The 15,960-nt window shown below is 38.1% G+C and overlaps 2 protein-coding genes and 1 pseudogene across 2 annotated transcripts; 1 reads left to right on the plus strand and 2 right to left on the minus strand.

Annotated features, from left to right (window-relative positions):
* The first annotated feature begins 4,312 nt into the window (after positions 1–4,312).
* LOC108983401 (NAC domain-containing protein 2-like) lies at positions 4,313–6,038 on the plus strand. Its single transcript, XM_018955011.2, has 3 exons — positions 4,313–4,736; positions 4,903–5,177; positions 5,297–6,038. The coding sequence occupies exons 1-3, from the start codon at positions 4,577–4,579 to the stop codon at positions 5,732–5,734; spliced, it is 873 nt and encodes a 290-aa protein (XP_018810556.1). The 5' UTR covers positions 4,313–4,576; the 3' UTR covers positions 5,735–6,038.
* Positions 6,039–6,046: 8 nt separating this feature from the next.
* LOC109017898 lies at positions 6,047–9,091 on the minus strand (annotated as a pseudogene).
* A 5,681-nt stretch (positions 9,092–14,772) lies between these two features.
* On the minus strand, positions 14,773–15,408 carry LOC108983380. Its single transcript, XM_018954982.2, has one exon. It carries the CDS (start codon positions 15,406–15,408, stop codon positions 14,773–14,775), a length of 636 nt encoding a protein of 211 aa, XP_018810527.2.
* Between the last annotated feature and the right edge of the window lie 552 nt (positions 15,409–15,960).

A 15,960-nucleotide genomic window follows, 5' to 3' on the forward strand; every position in this document is an offset into this window, starting at 1 on the left:
TAACGCAACTCCAAAAAAGCCTTTAGGCCTCGTTTGGTTACACAAACTATCTAATCGCATATAATCTAATCATTACAACTTTCATAAACTCCTGCGTAAAATATAATAAATAATTCAACTTTTTTAAATTCTAAAATAAAAATAATATTATAATATTATTTTATTTAACTTTTAATTTTTGTCTAATCTCATATGTATAACCAAACGAGACCGTCTTATCAATTAACGGGCTTTTATCTCTTCCTCTCTTATCTCCGTATTTGTTGTGGGCTACAAATATATTTATGGGCTGGGCTTACAATATATATGGCTTGTGATATTCATACCCAACAACTTATCAACTTCAATGACCCCACTGTATATTTAAGATATGATCTTTATACAAGTCTTCAGATTCAAAACTGACTTCTGATATTCATGTATAACCTAATTTTAGTTATAAAAAAGAAAAAGAAAAAATGCTTTATTTCATTCATTTTGTGTGTTTATTTTCTCCCAACCCAAGTAATTTTAAATTATAAACCAGAAATATTTTTAATTTAAAAAAAAAAGTTGTAAATGAAATATAATTAGGAGGAAGTGGACATGAATCCAGCCGCATGCACAGTCGACAACACTGATGTCTGATGATGTCCTGGATAACGTTGAGAGTATCTGTTCCTTGGGACCGAAACGAATTAAGGCATATCTGGTCAATGTTGACAGCTTGTCTGAACTTACTCGGAAGAACCTTCACAGAAGGCAGCCAAAAGCTAGGTTAGTGAACCCCACCCCCACCCCACGTGTTCATTTCACTTGGACCAGCTTTTCTTTTCTTTATTCTTTCGTTTTCATCCACTGCTCAACTGTCTCCTAAGAGCATTGGCAATGGACTAGCCATTGCCAAGTCTAAAATTTGGCTAAAATCTTACATTTTGGCTTTTGTATTAATTTTTGACTATCACATTGGACTAGTCATTTTAAAGTCAAAATAATATTATTATAGTATATATTTTAATAATATTTGACAAATTTTTTTTTTCATATTTTGTAAATATACTTCATATATTTTAATAATATTTGATAAAAAAAAATTATACAACAATTCTTGAAACCAACAAATTAATTTTTGCTAACCTTTTTTTTTTGCTATTTATATTTTTATATTGTGTATTAAGCTAATAATGATAGAAAATAAATGTACCCTCAATTAGAAACTTTATCATAAAAAAAAAGTAATTTGACAAGAAAAATTACCAAAAAGGGAGGGAAAGGGAGGGAAATTGAGAAAAAATAATAAAAAACTCATTTGGTCCTTCAATAGTGTATAGCCAAATATAGCTAGGTGGGAAAAATTACTGTAGCTCAAAACTAAAATATATGGCTATAGCTAGTTCAATGTAGAAATTTTGTGATAAAAAAAGGTAAAATTTGCACTTGGCTTTGGCAATGGCTAGGCCATTGCCAATGCTCTAATGATTCTGTGTCTCTGACCCTCTTTTCCTTCTACATTCATTCATTCTTTCTTTCTTTAGTTTGCATTCAATCCTTGACAAAGCTCCACAAAACGGCGGCCACTAATGCACTCATGCTTTTTCACAGATTATATTATTTTAATTTTTTTAAAGACAATAATTTTTAAAAATAATTTATAATTTATAATTTATAAATTTTAAAAATATTTTATAATATAATAATTACTTAACGAAAATAAAAGTTAAATTATTTATTATATTCTGTGTAAAAATTTAAAAAAATTATTTTAAAATTTGAAAAATTTAAATTATTTATTATATTTTATATAAAAATTTAATAAAATTATAATAATAAAATAAGATGAGATAAATTGAAATGAATAAATTACGAATACAAATAAGGCCTTAATTGGACAAATCGTGAAAGGTAGATTGACGAGAAAAAGATCCAAGAAAGCTGATGGGATGTTGAAAAGGATTGATTATTATAAATTAAGGATCATGAAGATAGAGTGATGGACAAGGCAATTCGTGGAGGGGGCAGGCATGCATGCATGCATGGAGGTCGGCATTGTTCCGAGTAGCTTCCAAACTTATCTTCTCCATCCTTATCTTTTGTATGCATGTGATGTGTGTGTATGTCATGCACCACGTCAGATGCAACCTCTAGCTAGGGATAGGACCCGGACCAGGAGACACGAGTTTTCCACACCTACCCGCACCTCTCTGACTTTATCATCTATGTGGAATGTTCTGCCATCTCCTTCACTTGTGGCCGACCGTCAAAATGGCTTGCTTTTTCCTTTTGTTTATTTTTCCAAATTTGTTTTGGGTCAAGAGGGGTAGTCAAATTGAGCTTAATTAAGCAGCCTAAGGAATGGAATATTAGCAAATAAGAAGGGAAAGGAAGAAATCACATTAGCCCAAAATCTATTATTTTCTTCATTTTTATTCTTTATTTCAAGTTAACTTATTAAAATAATTTTCACCATATCCCAATCTATCTCATATTTCAAGTAAGATTCAAGTTGCGTCAAGTGAGACTTTGATCCTATACAAGTTGGTTTTAATTCGGTCTACTTAATCAAATTGACTAGACTATTAATTATGTAATAGATAATTATGTATTAGACTGTTATAAAAGATAAAAAATTTTACTCATCATTCCTACATACCACACGACATACATTATATTAATTTATTTTTCTCTTATCAAATGTATGGTGTATGAATGATGAATATAATAATTTAATTAGTTTAAGAAAAATAAATCTCCAAAAAATTAAAATATATATCCTTAAAATAATAATTAAAAAAGAAGAAGTTACTTTTGTGTACCAAAATCCAGAACTTGTTTTCTCTCTCGCTTTCGAAAATAAATCGTTGTCTCTAGGAGTTTGATCCGTTCACTGGGGAGAGGGGGGGTTGAAGCTTTGGCTTCGCCCACCTCCCTCTCTCACCAACCTTAGTCTCTATTTAGATTTTTCTTTCCTTAAATTTTATGTTAGTTTTTCACCGGTTGCACCGAAACTAGTTGATCTGTTGCTTTCCAATGAGCAAAGTCTGACACGCGCCCCACCATCAGCCTCCTCAGGTGCCGATCTTCAAGACGGCAGAAGAAATCTACTTATTCGAGCGGCACATAGACCTCATGCGTGGTCTATACTGTGAGTGAGTTTCACGTGCTACCACACTTGCAAAAGCTTCTTGCCGCCACGCGCAGCACCATTGGATCTTCCTGTTCAGTCCTTTCAACCCTTCCTAAGTGTGGTGCGTGTACTGTATGCGTCGGCACAACTAGTGTTGGCCCCTCGCTGGCGATTTGTCTCAGTTTTTGGTTGCTACACTATATTTCCGCTTTCTCTAATCAAAGATCAAGTGAAAGTGGATGTGATAGTTTCTTCCAGCCAATCCAGACCAACACGTTACAGCACACTCTTTTGTATTGTGGCTTCTAACTGCAGTTTAATAGTCTGTTCATCAGACTATATAAAAATCGTTACCAAACAGTTTCTCCTTGTGGGAATTGGGTGTTAGTCAATTTTTTGACTCTAATCACTCTATTTGTATTTTACTTTCATATTATAATGTGTGCTAACTTTAGAAAGATTGTAGAGGATTTCTATTCCACCAAATTTATGTCTTATATCTATTAATTTATTTACAAATGCTTCCTTGTCGAGAGAAAAAAAAAAAAAAAAAGTAGTTGTACAAGCGAGAAAATGATGATGGTAATTATAAAGGTTGTTCACGTTGCTCAAAAGTCCAACTTGAGGTCGATAAATATCTGAAAATATTATATTTTCTGTCCTAATAAAGACTATTAATTACTTAAAATTAACAGAGACTAATTGAGGTGTTGATGGGACTAATTACTTACTTAAAAATCATTCCGACCGCTGACGTTGTTGCACCAACGTGGGCGCCAAGGCACCTGACGTGTAATTCAACTCCAACGTTGAATTCCTCGGGATCCACTACACCGCCATCTCCGCTAAGAATGCCACAGCGGCCACTCACAATCGAGCATTTCCCATATGGCCAACACATCCTCACCTGAAAGTACGAAACAGCCCCGTTAGAGAGACGTGGCAAAGAACGACTGGGTGAAGTCACGATCAATGTCACCGAGGTGAGACCCGTAACAGTCAACGACCAACCTTTTCTTCTCCGGGGCATGTGAGCCGACTTTGAATGACGCGGACAAAGCAGGTGACGGAAGCAGTGACAGAATCGCCTCGAGAGTGGGACAGGCAGCACGCGCGTCAGTGTTGGATTCGCCTGTCGTCGCATGGCGCCGCCTCTGGCTGCGGTCAGCACGTTTTTTAATGACCACCAGATATGACCCGCACCACGCTCCGATCCCCAACCTTTTCCACCCCCACGTTGTTTATTTATCAATTCAACGTTCCTTGCTGGTATATAAAAGTCTCGGCATCCTGGTGTGCTCTGCACTCTCAGGTTATCCGGAAGACGAAACAACAAAGGGCGACAATTTTGGAAACACAGAGTGAGAGAGAACGAGAAGAAGGAGAGAGCTTGTTGGTATTCTAAGTCCACTTCCAGAAGAAGAAGAAAGGAAGAAGGAGAAAAAGCGAAGCTTGAGGGGATCGGAAAGGTGAATGACGAGTGAGCTACAGTTACCACCAGGTTTCAGATTTCACCCCACTGATCAGGAGTTGGTGAATCATTATCTCTGTAGGAAATGTGCGTCTCTGCCTCTCGCCGTTCCTATTATTAGGGAGATTGATCTCTACAAGTTTGATCCTTGGCAGCTCCCAGGTATTTCTTAAATTTCACTTCCACCTTTGCGTCGTGGGTCAAGCTTAATCTTACTTCAATTGGCTTAGAATTGTTCAGTTTCTTCATATAGATAGGTATGGGATTATGTATTTCTCTCTCAATTTTCATTTTCGTTTAATTTCGTTGTTTTTGTTGATTTGAGCAGAACTGGCTCTGTACGGTGAAAAGGAGTGGTATTTCTTCTCCCCAAGGGACAGGAAATATCCGAACGGTTCCAGGCCGAACCGGGCGGCCGGAAACGGGTACTGGAAAGCGACCGGAGCCGACAAGCCCATTGGCAAGCCAAAGCCCTTGGGAATCAAGAAAGCACTTGTTTTCTATGCCGGCAAAGCCCCCAAAGGAATAAAAACCAACTGGATCATGCACGAATACCGCCTTGCAAATGTAGATAGGTCTGCCGGAAAGAAAAACAACTCCAGGGTACATGTTCTTATCCTTATCAAACTGCGACAAAAAAACTGAGAGAATAGAAGAAGTAGAGATCTTTTCTTGTTCCTAAATTTTGGTCTAATTTGTTGGGTTTTTGGGTTCCATTGCAGCTTGATGATTGGGTCTTATGTCGAATCTACAACAAGAGAGGCACAGTGGAGAAAAACCATACTACGACGGAGCAAAAGATGGCAAGTTTCCCGGAAGTCGAGGAGCAGAAACCAAAAATTATGGTGCCGGCCGGGCAGAACATAGCACCGTCACCGATGATCGGTAACTACCAATTATACACGGAGACGACGTCGGATTCGGCGCCGAGGTTGCACACGGAGTCGAGCAGCTCGGAGCAGGTGGTGTTGTCGCCGGACGTGACGTGGGAGAAAGAGGTCCAGAGCGAGATGGATAGTGGCTTCAATTATTTTGATAATCTTCAGTTCAATTTCACGGATGGGTTTGCAGAGGACCCATTTGCGTCTCAAGTTCAGTACCAAATGGACCAGCTCACACCTCTTCTGGACATGTCCATGTACCTGCAGAAGCCATTCTGACTCAACGGTTGAGATCTATTTAGATGAATTGGGACCCTCCAAAATGTGGGCGGGCCCCAAAAAATATGTTGATTCGTTTTATTGTTCTATACAGTAGTACACTTCCATGGTGGGACCAGACAATCTTTGTCTGTGTTTGTGCACGTGCGAAAGAGATGTGCTGCATGATCCAGTGAGATCAATCTCTCAACCGGACGTGTTAGATCTTCTCTGTGTTAATATGTGTTGACCCATGTAGGAGAATTGTTGAATCTTTCAAATCTTTTGAAAATCATAGCCAAGCATATATTGAAATTTCTAAAAAGAAATTTCTGTTGCGTTTTCTTATTGATCGTTGGTGGTTGGAGGTTGAAGATTCAGACCTTTGGGTTGAAGGAATTGAAAAGGTGATTGATTTGAATGAAGAATTATTATAATAAAGTGGGAGGAGATAGGCACTAGCTAGCTAGGCAGGGTTACATAACAGATACAATCGACATCAAGTACTTGTGAACACTGCATATTGCTCTTAAGGATGTCTTTGATACAATAGCTCTTAAGGATGTCTTTGATGCTACCCAAGGTGAATTGACAATTGTTTGAGAAAGTTTCACTCATCACTATCATAGATCTCACCCATCTCGTCTTGCATTGAGATGTCTGTAAACAAAAAACATAAAACAAGAAGCAAAAATTAGAAAGATCCCCAACGCAGCAGACGCAGGCCAAGGGGGTGGTGTTGGGATGTTGAACTTTATGCTAACACTTACTTTTAGATGTTGGAAGCCGATCCAGTTTGTAGGGAGGCGGGTCCCATCCAATCAACTGCTTCTCGTTGTCATAGATCACCATCTTGTCTTGCATTGAAATGTCTGTAAGAGAAAAAAAAAAGTGTTAATGCTCCATTACTTGATGTATCAACCATTACCTCCAATGATGTTCAGACCCTGCCCTACTTCTGTTCCGTCTAGAATTCCCAAGCAAACATTCCCCTCGGGCTTCTGTGATAGTCGTCAGCATTCTGAAAGAGAATGAAAAAGAACTATGGAGAGAATAATCGTAGGACTTACCGAGATTATCAAATATGCTTCTGGGGGTAGTTCAAGCTGAATTTTAGCTTTCCCACCATTGGTGAAGCTCGTGAATGCTAAGGGCTTGAAGTATTTCCTGACATCTTGAAGGCTTTGGAATGGCATTCGACCTCTCCAACAAAGAGGGAGAGTCTTGTCACTCACCAAAGAAGTTAAAGCTTCATATAAGCCTGAGAGTTTAGGTAGGTATAGGAGCTCCCACTATCAAAAACTACGAGTACTATTCTAGGGTAGTTCACCAAAGAAATATCCTCCACCTCAGCCACTTAAAATATGTCCAAGGACGTTTCGCACCAAACCCTGCCTACTAAGCTGAGATATAATGCTGGACTTTCCATTCCCAAGGTCAAGTACTCCATCAAAGGGATGAGGAGATGACCGGGAATCTGATCATATCCACAGCTGTAGACAAGAAATTCAGAACACAATAATATCAGTGTACAGAAGCAACTCATGAAACTTATGATTAATTTGTTCTCACGCACATCACATATGGTGCACCTGAATAGCAGAGAAGAGCCCTTCTTATCAGGATCTGGTAACACTTGGTTATTATCTACATCCACCGAAGTGGCTATACCATTCAGAACTAGATGTCAGGATCACATAAGGTTTGCCATCTATCTTATATGGGTCCATTTGAAGATATAGGCGGCACAGTCAGGTCAATTAGATTAGACAAAACAACTCAGAAAAATTTAATTCATGGTTACCATGTTAAAACACGATCCTCGTACTTGACTATGCATGGTGTTTATCCAAACAAATTTTCCTGTGCTTTTCTCCTGAAATGAGTTATATTTAATTTCCAGTTTATTTCAGTTTTGCCATCTCTGGTCCTTAACAGCAATTGTGAACAACCTGACCCATTGATGGGTAACACTACCAGGGAAAAACATTTTTTTTTCCTGCCATTAGCTGTCGAATTACATTTCCCTGTCTCTCATATAGTTTTTCATAGATGAGAGCTCCAAACAATTATTGGGTCAACAATAAGCAGATTGGTTCCTGCTTTTTTGGAGTTGTAGGGGGCCTTTTCTTTAACCCTATTTTGGCGTGGAGTTGAAAGAACCATCAGTCTTATAGATATGGATCAAATTGTTACAGTTACCAGTTGGAAGTGTCCTTGGTCCTCAAGTTCATTTCCTATCATAATTTGCATCTTTGTATAAGAACAATTGTAGAAGAGCCCTTCCATTCAAAGGCATGATTCTCTGAGATCACTTAAAGAAAATTAAAATTAAGAATGAACAAAAGTAATTGAGATCAAGTACTAGGGGCCTACAAAGAAAACTAGAATGAATTTTTCGTCGTTAATTAATAACTACTAACATGTCTGACATATATGAGCAATAAGAAACGCAAAGAAACAGAGAAGATAGTGATTATTGCACAATTTGACAAGAATATAATAATCTATGAAAAGCTTGAAGAATTAGACTTTGTATTCTAGAAACTCTCATGGTCCCATGGCCTTACTAGGCCGGGCTCTAATGGTCCACATTTGAGTTTTATTTTAAAAAGATTAGTCAAATTTGTAATTTAAACAACGGTATACGCTCATAAAGCTCCATCATACCCTGTAAATATCTCGTGCGGACTTGACAAACAACCTTCACATATAATTCATCTACCAATATGGGGACTTGATGATTTGGGGTACCACAACAAATAAGCTTATGCTTGTTTGATGAAAAAGCTATATAGAATTCACTTTTACGAGAAAGAACACGGAAAACCGGTCATGACAATTTACCTCGATGCACTGGACGCAGGGAGCGTCATTCTGGAGCCATATGAGGTCACTACCAGTATCAGGATCAAGAAAATATGGCTTTGATGGCTGGCCTATGTTGAGGGTAACGTTGTAGAACCCGCCAAATACGATATTTAAGCGCTACATTCAATAGATTGTGTCTTAATAGGCTTGTATAACCTGGAAAACACTACATAAGTGGGCAAGAAGTTGTAAAAGTACGTACGTACCCGATAGAATACACGTTCCCGTAAACGGGGAAAACAATGGAGGATCCAACTCGGTTGAGCACCATTGACGATGTCGCTTCCGCTGGAAGCATCGACTTCCTCCTATCATCATAAACACAATACACACACACCAGCACTTGCAGCAGCAGCATCACTCCGACGTTCTCTTTCTTCATCTCTCTCTGTGCGTGTTTTAGATTTGTTCTGTGCCCCTCAATTGGCAAATGAATGGAGAGGAGTTGTAATGAATGAACTATGTGTTCGACAAAATGACTGGAAGAGAGTGGGTACGGACAATCAATTGTGCGTTCTTGGCGTTTGTGCATGAACCCAGTTCAGCCCTTTGAGATTATTAGAGGTGGGAATCTTCTGTATGGGTAGATGCAAAAGGAAAAATATAATTTTAAGTGATTATGTGTATTAATACGTGCATTCATTCAATATAATTGGTTATAAAGTATATTTTATTGAAAACAATGCTAATTTAAATTTAGAATATAAAGACAATAATATTAGTATGCAGATCGGTACGCAAACTTGTTTGTACATAATAAAACTCGATGCAGAAATAGAGATATTTTACTCACACCAAAATTTAACAAAATTAAATTTACTTAATTTTATGTGTTCCCTTATAGTGTAAAATTATTTTTATTATAAATTAAATCTAACGTATCATATGAAACTACGTTACTATATAAATTTACTTGTGTGTTTGTCGCAGTGGTGCAAAAAAGAGTCATACGACATCTTAGTATTACATCTTTAAGAAAATGATGGACATACAATTCTTTATGCAACTTTTTCCAACATTATGTTTTAAATGAAATGTATTTTTGTAAAATATTATTGTGAATATATTATATATGAAAAAATCTATTCATCATCTTTTTTCTCATCATCTCATGATGTGATATTAAATGATAAGTTCGTAAGTGAAATATAATAAATAGTCTCCAATCATCTAATACCATATTATAGAATGATGAGAAGATAATAAGAAAATAGATTATGAGTAGCATTACTCATTATACAGATATACAGTAAAATACAAACAATGGAGGAGGGGAATTCAAACAAACACCCCAACGTGCTTGATACAAAGTAAAGGAAAAAAAAAAAAAAAACGTGTAAAAATTTTAAGCTGGCTTGTTGAGTTCATCACATTTTCTTGACTTTGATGCACAAATAATATTACCGGGTAGCAAGTGAAACTATGCGCTTCAATGATTTTCATGACTTGCAACGAAATAAAATCTGGGTCTTCCTCGATCCATATCACTTCATGCTCAAATTGCACCACTGCCTTTGCTAGTGAATGAACCACTTCATTGTCTTCTCTATAGATGTACTGCACGTTCTAAATATGTCTTCAATGATATGTCCACAGAGAGACAAGTTCTCTTCTCCCCTGTTAATAGCATTCATCACCGCTTGGGCGTCCCCTTCCAAAATCACCTTATTCAACTCGAGATCATTACATAAATCCAGAGTCTGCCATAGTGCTAAGCTTTCTGCCAAAGCTGGGTCTTTGACTGGTTGCTTCTTATAACAGGCATTTGCCATTACTTCACCTTTTTATTCACGAATGACAATACCTATCCCCATGTTTTGTTCATTAAGAGAAGCATCCTAATTTGCCTTGATAAATCCTTGCATTGGTTTCCCCCATGTCTGCAACCTTCTTCTGTTAATATTACCCTCTGCAGATATTCCCTTTGCCCCTGATACTAGAGCCTTCTCATTCTCTTGTACTAACTAAAAATATTCAAGGATTGATCTTGCTGATCTGACTATATTGCTAGGGCTTTTAAACTTTTCTTCAAAAAATGAAAGAATTTCTTCTGAGCCAAATCATTCTCATTGTGACTGCAACCAAATTCAACTCCTCTTCTTTCAACGTTTTTATTAATTTCTCCCATGAACCAAGAAAGCTCTCTTCAGTGCTTGACCATTTTTGAGCAGGTCTTAAAGAATCTGCCCAAACATCCCTTGCTGCTGAACACTACCAAATGACATGCATAATAGTCTCCTCCTCTTCACAACATATCGGGCAATTGGGATTTTCAACTATTTTTCTTTTCCACAGATTTTTCCTCAAGAATGTCATTTCCAACTTTTCACAGAAATAATCTAACCACCCCTGGGACCTTTAAACTCCAAATGTTCTTCCATCTCGAATCATTAACCTGCTCCCTTCATGATTCTCCCCTTGTGGACCTCTTTCTTTCTAACTCCACAAAATAAGCACTCCTCACAGAGAATATGCCTTCGTTTAAGGGACCCCATATCATCTTGTCATCTGATCCCATCTTACTAAGAGGTATACTACATATTTGTTCAGCTTCCTCTTTCACAAAAATTGCATTCACCAACTCCTCATTCCACCCTTTTCCACTCTGATCCAACATCTCACATACCCTTGCATTTTTATCACGGATCTTAATAGAAGATTGAACACAATAAGAGGATAGAGAATTAAGCCATTTATGACCCCACACATTAATACTTTTGCCATTTTCAACCCTCCATCTCAAGCCTTCTTTCAACAAGTCTAAAGATCCCCAAACACTTCTCCAAATCATTGATGGCTTATACCCCAATTTGGCATCCAACAAATGCTTTGTTTTAAAGTATTTCTCTCTGAAAATTACTGCAACCAAAGAATTAGGATGCTGCAGAAATCTCCATCCCTGTTTTGCTGATAGGGCTGTGTTGAAGCTTTCAAGATCCCTGAACTCCAAACCTCATTTAATCTTTTGATTTCCCTACTTTTTCTAGCTTTGCCACTGCACCTTCTTCTCACCAGCTTGACTACCCCACCAAAATCTTTATAACAAGCTATTTAATTCTTTGCTCAGATTTCTTGGTAGTTTAAACACACTCATCGTGTAGGTAGGAACTGCTTGCAAAACAACTTTAATCAATATCTCTTTGCCAGCTGAGGATAGGAACTTGTTCGTCCAACAACTGATTTTCTGCCATACTCTATCCTTAATACCTTTAAAAGTGTTTAATCTTGATTTACCTACCACAGAAGGTAGACCTAGGTATTTTTCATAGCAACCACATGCCATTTGATCCCATAGCCCTCAATATTTGTTCCTTAACTTTTGACTTTGCATTTGAACTAAAGAAAATGGAAGTTTTTTCTTTGTTCAAAAACTGACCCGAGGCCCTCTCATACTTCTTCAATATCCCTAGTAGCTTGTTCCATTCCTCAATCTTGGCTTTTCCAAAAAGAACACAATCATCAGAAAACAACAAATGATTAATTTTGGTACCTACTCTTGCCATTGTCACCCATTTAGTTAACCCTCTAGCATCAGAATTATTAAGCAAAGAACTCAATCCCTCTGCACATATAATGAACAGGTAAGGGATAATGGATCCTCTTGCCTTAAGCCTCTTGTAGGTAAAAACCTTCTTCTCGGTCTGCCATTGATGAGAATTGAGTATGAGACAGAAGTAACACAACACATGATCAATTTTATCCATTTCTCACATAAACCAAGCTTCTTCATCATAGCCTCGAGGAAACTCCATTCAATTATGTCATAAGCCTTGGACATGTCCAACTTGACAGCCATGGTCCATTGTTTTCCTTTTTGTCTTGATTTCATGGAATGAAAGGCCTCATATGCCACCATAATATTGTATGTAATCAATCTTCCTGGAATGAAGGCACTTTGGGTAGGGGATATAATAACTGACAAAAGCTTCTTAAGTCTGTTAGCAAGCACTTTTGAGACTATCTTATACAAAACATTGTAAAGACTAATAGGTCTATATTCACTAACAACAATAGGATACTTCACTTTAGGAATAAGGGCTATGTGGGTAGAATTTAGCAAATTATCAAAACTGCCACCATTTAAAAAAGACAAAACAACTGCACATACCTTTTCTCCCACTATCTGCCAATGTTTTTTATAGAAACAGGTCCTTAGACTATGTGGTCTTGGGGACTTTAAAGGGCCCATTTGTTTTATAGCTTCTTCCACTTCAGTTCTGGTAAAACTTCTAGAGATGCTTTCATTCATCTCCACAGTGACTCTAGGCTCCACCACCCTCAAGCAATCTGTTATCTCTTCTACTATGGGACTAGTAGAGAGAAAAAGCTTATCAAAATACCCATTAAAGGCTTCTTCAATGTCTTCTCTACTGGTTAGGGATCTTTTTTGTTCATCAAAGTCCTGAGCAATACAGTTTCTTCTTAAAGGAGCACAAGCCTGTGGTCTTCTTAAAGCTTCCATCCATTTTTTATTAGTTACTACTCTGTCAAGCCTTTCCTTCGTAAAGGTTTCATCCCCATATCTGTTACTCCAAGTGAACTTACTTTCCATCCTAGATCAGATATCCCCCCACTCTCTAATGAATTTATGAAGTTACTCATCAAACTGTCCCCTCTAGGTATGCCTCCATTCTTTTCATCATTAGTGATTATCTCGTTGAAGTCTCCAATAACACACCAGGCTTGGTTATCACTAGGTTTAATTGATGATAAAAGATCCCATGCCTCTTGTTTCTTGTTTGTCTCGGGGTGACCATAGAAGCCTGTTAATAACCATTTTTGTTTCCCTTGTCCATCACAGATCCATGTACTAATGTGCATTTGTGCAAAGTTTAATATCTCCACCATTAGCCCCTCTTTCCAAAACAAAACTAGGCCTCCTCCACTTCCTATTGATTCAACCCCAAAACAACCATCCATTCTTAATCTCCTTTGAATATTCTCCAATCTACAGGTCTTCAGCTTAGTTTCCATCACAAGCACTATACTGGGTAACTTATCCTCTACTAAAGAGAAGAGGTCTTGAACTGTCCGAGGGTTCCCAAGCCCTCGGCAGTTCCAGCATAAGATTTTCATGGTGATTGGCGGGCTGTTTAACAGCCTTCGCCATACTCTCGGATGTTGTCACTTCAACCCCCACCCTACATAGCTTAAGCTTCTTTTTCACCTTCTCTCCTAAGCTTTTCTCTTCGTTACCATCACAAGGTCTTTTTGCAGGGGAATCAACATGTAAAAGTTCAGACACCTTATCTTTTGCACGAGCCCTCCTCTTCCATGCCCTCCCACTTTTCACTAGGTCCCTTATAACCTCTTCCTTTTCCTCCACATTGAGCACTTTTTGAACTGACTCACTGGAATGTTCTACATCTTCACTCCCTTTTTTTCTCATCCTCTTTGCCCCCTTCAGCTTCATTCAATCTCTCCTCTTCAGACCAATGTTTTGAATACCGTACCGGACGACGTACCGGTCAAGGCACTGGAACGAAATATTTCGGTACCGGTACCGGTACCGTTTCGAAATAGCGTTTCGGGATAACGTTTCGGGATAGTCGATATATAAATAAATTATATATATAAATATATATAAAAATTATATTTCAAAATAATAGTCTATATATAAATAAATTATATATAAATACATATATATATATAAATTATAAATAGTCTAGTCTGAATTAGGAGTTAAAAAATAAATTTGTAATTTGAAAAAAAAAAAAAAAACACAGGCCGAAATATCGGCCGGTACAGGCCTAAATTTAGGCCGAAACGGCCGGTACCGTCCGGTACGGCCGGTATTTTGGCCGGTACGGAACACATATAGTACCTGTACCGGCCGGACAGCCGAAACGAAATATTTCGGCCATACCGGCCGGTACGGTACAAAATTTAAAACTTTGCTTCAGACACTTCCTCATCCATAGCATACACTTGGTTTTCAATCCCACCTATTCTTGGACCCTCTCCTTGACTCATGCTCAACATCTATTTTCCTCCTTTTTGGGTCGACACAACCTCTTCTCCTTCATCATTTCTCCATGATCATTCCCTTCTGTTATCTCTACTAAAAACCTAATAAATCCTTCTCCTTCCCACTGAACTCACCCTTAGCTAGGCCCCAAATTATCCTCTAACTCATTTTTTTCCTTCTTTCTGTTTATCCTTCTTAGGACATCCGTGAGGACTATGGATTATCCTACCACAAGATAAACATCTATGAGGGAATTTCTCATACCTGAAAGAGACCCACATTTTGTTACCTTGGCTGTAATTGTTCTCCCTCTCGCTAGTGGTTTGGTGAGATCCATTTCGATAAAGACCCGGAGACAACATCCCCATCCACTCCCATCATCTTGCACGTCAACATCCACCACCTTACCCATTGCACTTCCCAACTGCTCACCTCTTTTCTTCGTCATGTAAGCTAAGGGGAGATTATGCTTCTGCACCCATAAATCCTCTCGTTCAAAAATCATCTTCAGTGGAGGAATGAATCCATCAAATATCTGCAGCACCATCAATTGGTTGTTGAATAGCCAAGGTTTCCCTCCCCATACTTTATGTTTGTCTGTATGGGTTGCAAAGATGATGACAAAAACATTCTTCCCCACTTCTAGAAACTTAGCCACCCTGCTTAACTTCCAAACCTTTGCAATCGTAGATTCTATAACACCTTGACTAATCTTTCTTTCCATCCACACTTTGCCAACCAAGCTTCTATCTCCCTTATTCTTGATCTCCTCAGGAATACTATCGTTCGGTTCTACATTCCGCTTTTCTTCTTCCATTAACCTGAGCTTTTCCCATTGTTCTTCTAGGCTTTTCATCTTCAGCATCCACCGTCGTGCCCAATGTACCTTAGCCTCTCTCCTCCCTCTGCCACCAGTACTGCACAGACAATCTTCCTCCCTCTATGCTGCCAACTCAACACTCTCTACCACCAATTCTGTTTGAATCTTCCTTAGGTGTAGTACTGCTCACTGAAGAAATTTATGGGCCTAACTCATTTTATAAAACCGATTCTACAAGATAGGATTGCTCATTGCTTATAAACATGTCCAGGACCTTATCCACAGCCAATGTGAGATTATTCTTCAACACCCTCCCTCACGTGCAAGCCATTATTTTTTCTGGTCCTTGTCACAGGGTAAGTAGTGTGGGCCCCCATTCGTTCTGTGGCAGGCTCTGATACCATGAAGAAATTAATAGACTTAACTCATCTCATAAAATCGGTTTAACAAGAGAGTATTACTTATTGCTTATAAACATGCCCAAGACCTTATCCACAGTCAATGTGAGATTATTCCTCAACACCCTCCCTCACGTGCAGGCCAGTATTTTTTTTTTGTCCTTGTCACATGGTAAGTAGTGTGGGCCCC

The sequence above is a fragment of the Juglans regia genome, chromosome 10, assembly GCF_001411555.2.
Source record: "Juglans regia cultivar Chandler chromosome 10, Walnut 2.0, whole genome shotgun sequence".
In the NCBI taxonomy this organism is placed as follows: Eukaryota; Viridiplantae; Streptophyta; class Magnoliopsida; order Fagales; family Juglandaceae; genus Juglans; species Juglans regia.

Excerpts from the sequence above, each read along its gene's own strand:
- LOC108983401 (XM_018955011.2), top strand. The coding sequence starts at position 4,577 with ATGACGAGTGAGCTACAGTTACCACCAGGTTTCAGATTTCACCCCACT. Across the intron at positions 4,737-4,902 it reads TGATCCTTGGCAGCTCCCAG|AACTGGCTCTGTACGGTGAA; the intron begins GTATTTCTTAAA and ends TGATTTGAGCAG. Across the intron at positions 5,178-5,296 it reads GAAAGAAAAACAACTCCAGG|CTTGATGATTGGGTCTTATG; the intron begins GTACATGTTCTT and ends GTTCCATTGCAG.
- LOC108983380 (XM_018954982.2), bottom strand. The coding sequence starts at position 15,408 with ATGAAAAGCCTAGAAGAACAATGGGAAAAGCTCAGGTTAATGGAAGAA.